The 10493-nt window shown below is 34.7% G+C and overlaps 1 protein-coding gene across 1 annotated transcript in view; it reads right to left on the bottom strand.

Moving 5' to 3' along the window:
- Nucleotides 1–10493, bottom strand: part of DMD (dystrophin) — a 1215125-nt gene that overhangs the window by 245796 nt on the left and 958836 nt on the right. The window contains 1 exon segment of the mRNA XM_035901725.1: nt 8425–8614. Coding sequence (XP_035757618.1) covers nt 8425–8614 — 190 coding nt within the window.

Below are 10493 nucleotides of genomic sequence, written 5' to 3'. Positions count from 1 at the left end.
CAATATTATAAGATACTGCTTGACCATATGCTGCACTGTTAAGCAGTTTTTTAATAAAATTGTTACTTCTTGGAGAAAGAAAAATAAACCACAAAGCAGCGAGCCTAATCCAGATGACAAACTACAGTAATATAAACCAAACATAAACAAACATAACTGAATTTATTTTCAGAGTTGAGTCTGAGAATGCATTTGAAAGGGTTACGCATTTGCATGTCTTTTAGGATTTAAAGCTTCAAACACAAATATACATGTATATCTATGTGCATAAGATGCCTCATTGATTTCACCAGTTTTACCCATTTTATAGGACTGTAGATTATATACTCTTTGAACCGACAATGTCCTTATCTTTGTGCCTTCCATACCAGCACATTAATCAATGTAGTTGAGTTGTATGACATTAAACTATGTTAAAAAGTGTCTTTGGCCCTTTGTGTTACTGGATTATTGCATCTATTGCAATATCTATCTATGGTTCATAAAATAAATAAAAAAATGCACCGCAGAACCTGATTGAACATAGAAGCCATCTTAGTCCTGCTCTTCAGGCACATTTATATATACTATACACTGATATGTTGTCAGAGTTATCAGAGGTTACCTTTTTGTATTGTAAGTACTTCTTTACCATCCATCCAATGGATTCAATTAAAAATACAGGTATTAACACAAAACACTATTCTTTTACCAAAATATATGATCTCTACCAGCAAACTAGGAACTCAGTGTGAATAGTCCTAATCAGAAAGACCATAGCCCGTAGAAGGTATCAATCCAGAACTGTGCTAACAGTTTCCACTCTGCGCAAAAACATCAAACATATTGTGATAACTCACTACCAAAGTAAATCCCAATTAAAAAAATAATTTTTTCAAGAAAATCACTATTCATGTTTGGATGATAACTTTTGAGGAAATCTTTATTTTAAGTGTAAGAATAATGGATCGAGAGAAAAAACACCCGGAGGCCAAAGGTTGCAGATTTCAATTCTGTGCATAAGGAAAGAAATCCCAATTTTAAGTTATGGTACTCTGAAAAATACTTGTACTACTTTCATTGCTTACCTCTAGCTTTCACCTTTCAGTTTCCACTATTAAGAGAAATTTTAAAATATCTAATTTTTTTATTCCCTGTGGTCCCTTCTCCTCACTTCATCTTTTTCTTTTCACTATCCACTTTTCCTCCTCACTCACTTAAACACATTACTCAGGAACCCCTGGGAGCTGCTTATGAAACTTTCTCAAGAACTAGCAAGAAATAGCAGTTTCTTACTTTCTCATATTAGAACTTTTCCATTTGTATATTTAAGTGAAAATTAATTAGGCTACAGAACGACTGACTATGTGACTGGGGATTATGCAATCAGATCAGAGATCACAAAAATCACAGAACAGTCAAGGCAGGAAGGCACCTCTAGAAATAACCTGATCCACCACCCCTGCTCAGAGCAGGCCATGTCCAGCCAAGGTTTGAAGATCTCCAGTAACAGAGATGCCACAACCTCTCTGGACAGCTTGTTTCATGATTTGACTGTTCTCACAGTTTTGTTTGGCTGATTGGTTGGTTGGGTTTTTTTGGTTTTGTTTTTTTGTCCCTTACTGCCTCTCATCCTGTCATTCAGGACTGCTGAGAAGAGCCTGCCTCCATCTTCTTTACACATTCCCTGTCAGGTATTTACATATCTGAACAAGATCCCCCTGAGCCTTCTCTTCTCCAGGCTAAACAGTGCCAGCACTCTCAGCCTCTCCTCATGTGAAAAGTGCTCCAGTCCCTTAATCATCTTTGTTGCCCTTCATTGGACTCACTCCAGTAAATCCATGTCTGTCTCATACTGAGGATCCCAGCCCTGGACCCAGCACTCCAGATGAGTCTCACCAGTGCTGTGCACAGGGGAAGGATCACCACCCTTGACCTGCTGGAAACGCTTTGGCTAATGCACCCTGGGGTGCTGTTGGCTGCTTTTGCCACAAATGTGCCAGATTAGAGTTTAAGGACAAAATTAAGTCAGTCCAAGGAAGATGAAGAAAAAACTTTCCTAGTATTAGCTGGGTGAGATGGCACTTAGCTCTGATAGAAAACATTCAGATTCAAGCATTTGGTCTCAACTGGAATGGTTGCAAACGAATGTCATAACCATGGCACCGTCACTGGCCGTGAAGGAGTTTTCTCTCTGGTCAGGAATTCTACGCCTGCCAAAACTGAAAGTGTAGGTTCATAGAGGTTTTGTTAGGTCAGTTTGGCACTTGCTGTTAACAACAAAAAAATTTTATTACCCTCTCTCATGACCACCAATCACAATACTGAAAAATTCTTGACCAGGTGTTTTCAAAGTAATATTATCCAATATTTAAAAAAATCCATATGGTAACTTTTCACTCTCAGATAATATCTTGGCCTGTCTCAGATTAGGCTGTAATAGCACTTGTGTTAAAACTTGGATTTTGGAATTTCTCTTCTATTACTCAATGGAATAAGATGGCTCTGACAATTGTTATTCCATTTCAGGTACTATGGAACAGATTTTATTTCAGAATTGGTAACAGGTTAAGTGTAAAAGGAAAATCTAGAGGATTAAATTTTTTAAAAATATAGGTGAGGGAAGAAGATTCAGAGAACAATTTCAAGCAGAAGTGAGTGAGAAAGTGTTTCAGAAAAGAAACTGGAAGAACTATAATTACTATTAAATATTTTTTAGTAAAGTCAATTGAACTGAGCAAGGATGTTACAGATACTCTCTCCCCTGTTAGTCAGGTTCATCATCTAATCTATACAACATGTCACAAAATTAACTGTGCTGGGCAATTATCTGTAAATTATGTTTAAAATAAAATTGGAAAGAATTTTATTCTCTCAGTGAACCTATACTGCTAAATAATTGAGAAGAATCAGGAACAGCTACCTCAACTTCCTACTGATGAAAAAAGGGCTACTTCGACATCTTAGAAACAAGCGAGCACCTTTGAGTATTGACAGGAATAGAAGAGACAAGAGTGCCTTGCTTGCTGTGCATGTCCCTTGTTTTAGATAAAAACAACACTGTGAGAAAATATGGGTACTGCCCACAGTATACATTCTGAGTTTAACTTAAGGCACTGCATATTTTTCATATTATTAGCAGCAGAACTCCTGCATCTAATGGAAAACTACTTAGGTTATAGGCTAAGTGAGCATGAAGGTGGTAATAAAAATAAGTTTGCTATGTATTTCATGCCAAAGTTATTAAAGTTGCTTCATTTATCATAGGCTGTCATGCTTTTAGTCCGTCTTCACTACTAATTCATCAGTCACCATAGATTATTTCAGATACATTTGGTAACCTGTGTATCTAGTATGGAAGCATTCTTCGGTTATTGTTTAAGTAGGTGTCGCATGCAGTATTCTTTGTCAAATTTCAGTGAAAAACCCCTGTGATTAGAATAATCTACAAGCTTAATATTAAATGATTGCATTCATAAAATAACAGGATAAATCCACACTAGCTTCAAAATTATATCTAATACTATATAAGCTGTAGAAAATATCACATACAATTATTGCTAAAAACACAAACCAGCAGAGTAATTAACACAGCTGAGAGTTCATATCACTAGAAGTCCAAAAGCAGAAAGCAAAATTAATTATTTTCATATCCCTCATATGGTTACTTATCAAATCAGCCCTCATGGGGACACATGATGTATTTCAACTACACAGTAAAAAGCAGCACATAATTACACAACTCCTTGGAGTATCTGGTTTGTATCCTTGAAAATTCTCCAGAAAGTATTCTGTGTGAATCACCTCAGCTATTACATTGCTGTCAGTTCAGACAAATGATGCATGCAAATACATGCTTATATAAACAAACTGTGTTTATAATGCAACAGTTTAATATAATTACATCATCAGGTAATTAGAATGTGCAGTTATGTAAGTATCACCCTTCTCCTTCTGCTACTGAATGAACTGCTAAGTACTTGGGGAACATTAATCTTCATTAGTGACATTTGAGCTAAAGGTTTCTGAACACAAAAAGCAAAAGAAACACCTAAAAATGTGAGATTTTCCTAGACAAACAACTTGTGCTATATAAACCACTTTCCACACAGCGAGACGTTATTTTCCTAGTTGTTTAAAAAAAAATAGGTTAAAGTTTGAGAGTGCAAAGCAGAAAACTGCTGGATCACCAAAGGTGAGTTAAACATTTTTAGTGACAAGGAGATAAAGCTACTACTGAACTCAGAAATTTAGGTTTTTCATTATTTGTGTAGAAAATTCTTTATGCTTTATATCTTTTGCTTAAAGATAGCAAATGAAAACAAAATCATAACATTTCAGTACTCCTAATGACCATTTCCACTTTATCCAAGTCAATGCAACTGCATAAAGAACAAGACAGACTGCAGATCTAAGTCCATATGTCCTATTTAACCATAACTTCTGTGAACTCTATAAGCCTTAAACCTAGGTAGGCGAGATTTTTTTCAAGAGACTCATGAAACAGTGATCTTTAATCAGAAACTACCATTTTGTTTTACCTCCTAGGATCTGGATTCAGCCTGGCTGATGAAAGATAAAAAATATGACTTCATGTGGAAAAAAGTCAATTGGAAAACTGTAATCCTGGCTGAAAGCAGTTAAGATCTTTTCTATGCTGGGGCAGGACTTATGGTTATACTACATATACTGGATGCTAAAAAACATTTTTAAGGACATAGACTGTATTTGAATGTGTCTGGTTTTATACAAGTACAATATACATAGCAAGTTTCTTGGGATACAGGTCATTGCCTCATGTGTTTTATAGGGTAAGTGCACTACTGACCCACTGAACAGAGTAAAAAAAACTAAAAAAGACATATCACTATTTATGGGTTATGGGGCTGATGATAGGGATTAGTGAGCAATAACCCCTTTCCACAAAGTACCTAGATGCATCTGAGATTTTTGTTTGAATCTTTTATATGCATAAGCTGTGTGCAAACCATCACACTTTTGTCATGTTCTTACTTTTCATCCTTATACATCAAAGTAAATTGTGAGACAGAAGTCTTACAAGCACGGTATGAAGACTGGAAGAATCAATGCAGCAACAACTGAGGAACAGATGAGAAGCTATACTGTCTTTCCTGACCATTCAGCTGTCATCAATAAAATTGTTTCATTGACAAAATTGTGCTTTAAGAAGTAAAAGTCCTCAACATTTGCTCCATTATCCAGTTTTGTAGCAACACAGATGGGCAATAACTACTTATTTGGACAGAAAGCTTTTACAATGAAGACTGTTGATATGGAGTACTGTGTTATAACTACTGCAAATATTACCAATCTTAATAAATTAATTATTTTTACAGCTAAGCATTCTCAGATTATTATATAAATTTGGGGTCTTTTTCCTCTTGAATAATTTCCTTATGTCATTCAAATTATTTTTTAATAAAAAGTTTTATATAAGAACCACCATAGCATATTTGACTTCATGAACTGTAGAACAGTTCATAAACATGGGTGTGGCTTTTTCCTTATGGCTGGCCTCAGTGCCAGAGAAGGATCAAGGACATATTTAACTTGCTAGTGTATCTGTAGACATAGCCTCTGCTAATTTATTCCCATACTTTGTTTCCAGCTGACCTATACTGCCATTGTCCATTCACTTTAATGAAACTCACATATGCATCATCAGAAAAATCTATTGGGTACTAGTGGAGAAACAGAATTTTATGTAAGTTTCTGTTTCTGTTTGCACAGATGTCCCTCCAGTAGTGGTGAGTTGCTTCAAAAGCACCGTTTATCATTTGAGAATAAGGCAAAGTCTCCAGAAAAACTTGCAGTCACTACAACAGCTTCACGCATGTTAACACATTGTATTACTGAGTAAATAAATGCACCGCTTGGTTCAAATAATTTACAGTTAACTTTCCTGAACCTAAAACATTTGCTGTTACTGAAATCCCTATTCTAATAAGAGAACTGACTAAAAATGATGCTCTAATTATTGAGAACACACACTAATAAAAAGATACTTAGTTTTAAATTAATTGTAATGAATGACTATGTCTCAAATCAGTAATAATTTAATGAAAGGGAAGAAGATGTAAGTCTTGAATGGTCACTTTACTGTAGTTCCTGAAAAATTGCAGAAAAAAAAATTATCTTTCCCAATTACAATTTCTGAAAAAATCTCCATGCTATTTACCTAAACAGAACTTCCCTTTTCCGGTAGAGATAAGGAGATTTTCTTCTACTTGAGGAATAATAAAAAAAAAAAAAAAAAAAAAAGATGGTTCTACCAGGTTTTAGAAAGATATCTATCAGACTCCCTTCAGAAGAAGGGCATTTGAAAATCCACTCATGCTTGTTATATTGTGAGATTTCTTTTGGAGGCTTAAAAATGGTACAGAGAGGCTGACACAAACAGTGATAAGCCTGGGAAGAAAACCAAGTCTACAGAGACAGATCAGCATGCAGATGCAAATGAAAAAACCCCACAACAAACCACACTATCAAAGTATTTCCTCCTGCAATCAACTCTAACTAAAGTCTAAAATTACTGTGCTGCTGGTGACAGGTAAGTATGAATCTTTCGAGAGGAAAAGACAATATAACAACCACTTTTTTCCCTCTGCATACTAATGGTTCTTCTTAAGATGTAAAAATAATTTCTTTTGTAGAGCCAACATTAGTGAATAGAATGATGTTTGCTTTTTAGACGTGAAACAAACAGAGACTCTGCAACAGGTTTTACCCTTCCTGCCTTAGAAGAGCTGCTATTTAAATTCCAAAAACCTAGAAAGAATTGAAAATCTAATCTTACATCTCTACTGAAGTGCAAAAAAACCTTTAGAAGAAAGTTTACAGTTCAAAGCAATTGTTCACACAGTAGATATTTTATGTACTTCATTAATTATTTATGGCGGGAAGGACTCGTATGCATTTATTTTTCCTTTCGTGTATAGTTCTGGATGGTTCTTATGTGAAAATTAAAAACCCCCAAGATACTAGTTGAAAAGATAACCAGGTGTCCAAAACTCCATTTCAATTAAAAATGAAGCATTTGACCTAAATTTTTAGGTGTCTCTATTTTGCCAATCAATCAATTTTTAAAATGACATCAAAAATAAACTTCTGTAAATACCTGATAATTCAATTTTTTTAGCATCATTACAACTAAAAACCTATTATAGAGAATAGAAAAAAGTAGCCTACATTGAAAATTAACCACCCAGTCTACAATCATCTTCCATTCAAATCTCTTCTCCAGGATAATGCAACTAAATTCAGAAACACGTGAGGATTAAGGTAGATTACTATAAAATCAAATTAGCCTAAAGACAGATCATTGTTACAAATGTGGTTCAGACTTCACTTATGTCCAGTGCAATAACTGTAGATTTCAGAGTATAATGTCATGGAATTTAGCAGCAGTTCAGTCAAATATTTTAAACCGTGTATTAATACAGTAGTGCCAAAAGAAGGTAGCAGTATTTCTATCCAATGTACTTACTCACCGCAATCACTTATAATTAAAATTTTTCACAGCATATTTTTCATAAATAAATTAATGTATACAGCCTTCAGTGCCTGGAATTTCTGATTTTGAATTTTCTGTCAACATGAAAGCCACGGACTACCAAGGAATATTGGAAGAAAGGACCCTGCCTTCCAAACAGCCAACCAATCTCATATTTAAGAAATCTAAGACCTCATGCAGACCTCTGTATTCCTTTCAATGACGGTAGTGAATAAAGCACAATGAAAGTATAACAACTTATTTCAACAGTACCGTTTCAACTAATTATTTTTGTTTCTCCTCAGGATTCTCTGGAACACCAAATACAACACACTCCCTCATTTTTAAGGGCCTTTGTTTCCAGAGGAAAACAACTGTCTGAAAATTGTTCAACCATTAACTATGAATTTTAATCATTATCTCATTTTATTTTTGCAATAGAGCACGTTGACAATAATCAGCCAAATTCCAAATTAACATTTTTCATGTATTTGAAAGTAATGGAGGAAAACTAATTTAATTAAGTTACAGAGAATAAACTATGCGATTTATATAACTTCTGTAAATATCTGAAATGCTTAATAAACTCTCATGTGTCTCAAGTGCTCAGTTCAAGACCATAGCTTGGCAGAGTAATTAATATGTGATAAAAAAAAAATCTTAACACCCATTTCAGCAAAGTTTCCTTTCTCTACACATTAAAGCCAAACTTCAGACACTTTTTCAAATGTGTTATATGCTGAAAGATGTCAGTCAGAATCATGATGTGACTCTCATTAGATCCCCGCAACAATTTCCAAAGCAACACTTAAAGGTTAGTAGTAGCACCAGTTCTCTTTTTCAAAACAAGTTCAGTTGAGTAGCTGCAACCTGGGAAAAAACCCACCACTTTGGATACCTGACATGTCTCTAAACTGAAGCACTTGACTTACCTGCCACTGTTTCATGAGTTCCCAAACTGTTTTGGCATCCTCTAGTATCTTTTCTTTGTGTGTAGCATCCTGCAGGACATTCGCAGTTGTTTCAGCTTCTGTAAGCCAAGCAAGGAACTTTTCGAGATCCAGGTAGAATTGCTGCAACATTCTTAGGGCAGATTCCAGCGCACCTTCACGCTCACAAACCCTGCACAAGTACAAATAGTCAAATGCAGCACTCTTAGGAAGCAAACAAATCTTAATCTTTAAACCAAAATATAACAAAACCACAATATGTATTTTTCATGTACTGATCAAGGTACGTTCGCAGATACATCAGCTACAGAAATTTTGTTGTATGTTCAGAAGGTAGGGGTTTTTTTTTTCTTTTCTCCTGAGAAGTAGTAAAACTGGTAAAAGGTTAAGTAGCAGTACTTCTTTGAAAGTGCTGTGCCTGAAACATGCACAATTAAAAAAAAATATAAAGAAAGTCCCTGATTTGTTTTAATCAAAGATTGTTTTCTTATTTGTCATTAATACTACAGTGGAAAAACTTATTTCATTTTAGAAATCACAAAATAGATCCTAGCCATGGCACAGGATGATGAATTTAATTATTAGTTTTTATGACTTGAAACCTTTGGAGATTATGTTGAACACCTTAAACCCTGATATCACTGAAGTTTGGGGGAGAGGGCGTTGTGTTTTGATTTCAGTTGCGTTGGGGTTTTTTGTTTGTTTGTTTGTTTTTTAATATGTATGTGATAAATTACAAGAAAGATCTCTATCAGTTAAGTGATAAAATACAATTTTTAAATACAAAGGCTCTCTTATCCGTGGGGAAGATCTAAACCATATATTGGGAAAGAACAGTGAAGGCTCCAGAAATTCTAGTGCTGAAAAAACATTAAAGTGTATCTGTGTTCTATCAGCATTCATGTGCAATGCATTTTTCACATGTACTCACTGATTTTTTACATTGAACTTTAGCTAAATATGGATTTAGAAATGTGAGCAGGTATGTATGACATATTGTTTATTAACATGAGTCTGTCAAGGCTACTTAGCTATTGTATTACACGTATATTTGTTTAACATCAGCACGATAACTGAGTAATTCTTTAAGCTCAGAAAATATATAGTAAAGTAACTTGATAATTGATGTTACTTCAAGTGGAATGAATGCAATTTGACGCACACCTACAAATCTGTGGTGATCTGGATATTTCTAGATAGATTTCCTGTCTAGTTTTATAGTTATTTAGACAGAGACTAAGATACTAGATTTTAGCAGATATAATTTTTCACATTGTAATTTATCATAACTTTACTAGAGGAGGCTGTGAAATTTCTAAGCGCTAATCTCTATTTCAAATCCTGTTTGCTGTCATGAAGAGGTTGTACTCCTCGATAAATAACAATATAATCCTAAAACCTAGTACACTAGTTGAAGTAAGAAAAGAAATAAAAAATTAAACACGAGTTTTGCCAAGTGACACTGGCTTAACATGTTTTTTGACAAGCATATAAGTAAATTGCCGCAGAGGATAGTAAGAACAGAAAAATTCAGTCAGAGTACACGAGAGGACAACCTTTAAAAAAAAAAAAAAAGAAAAAAGAAAAATCTCCCTAAGAGTCAAATCTCACAATAGCTATCGTATTTCTGTCATATTTTTAAACCTTTAACATCTTATTTGCTTTTCCCAACAATTTTGTGAAAAAAACACCCCCACATTATTCTTAGATTTTTTGGATTCAAAAACTGAGAAAGGTACCGAATCCCTCACTACAAAGTCATCCACTTATTTTTTTAAAATGTAAAAACAGACTAGATTTTTATGTCACATGCACCTGTTGTCATCTCCAAGAATCCTCCACATCATGGCACTACTTAGCCTGCATTAGAATGTGTCTCCAGGGGCTCCTTAGGAGGAGGCTGAGACACACACTTCGCTTCAGAATAGTGAACATGATCTCTTCCCCAACTTTCTACACGGACATAAACATGGCCTGTGTTTAGGCCACTCTTCAAATTCAAAACAACTGCAATGAAAGACTTTGTTGTTCTTTTGTTAAACTAAAAAAAA

Source organism: Egretta garzetta, unplaced genomic scaffold, assembly GCF_000687185.1.
Source record: "Egretta garzetta isolate BGI_Z169 unplaced genomic scaffold, ASM68718v1 scaffold70, whole genome shotgun sequence".
Classification (NCBI taxonomy): Eukaryota; Metazoa; Chordata; class Aves; order Pelecaniformes; family Ardeidae; genus Egretta; species Egretta garzetta.
Note: the sequence above shows the minus strand (reverse complement) of the source record. Positions and strands in the feature narration are given on the sequence as shown.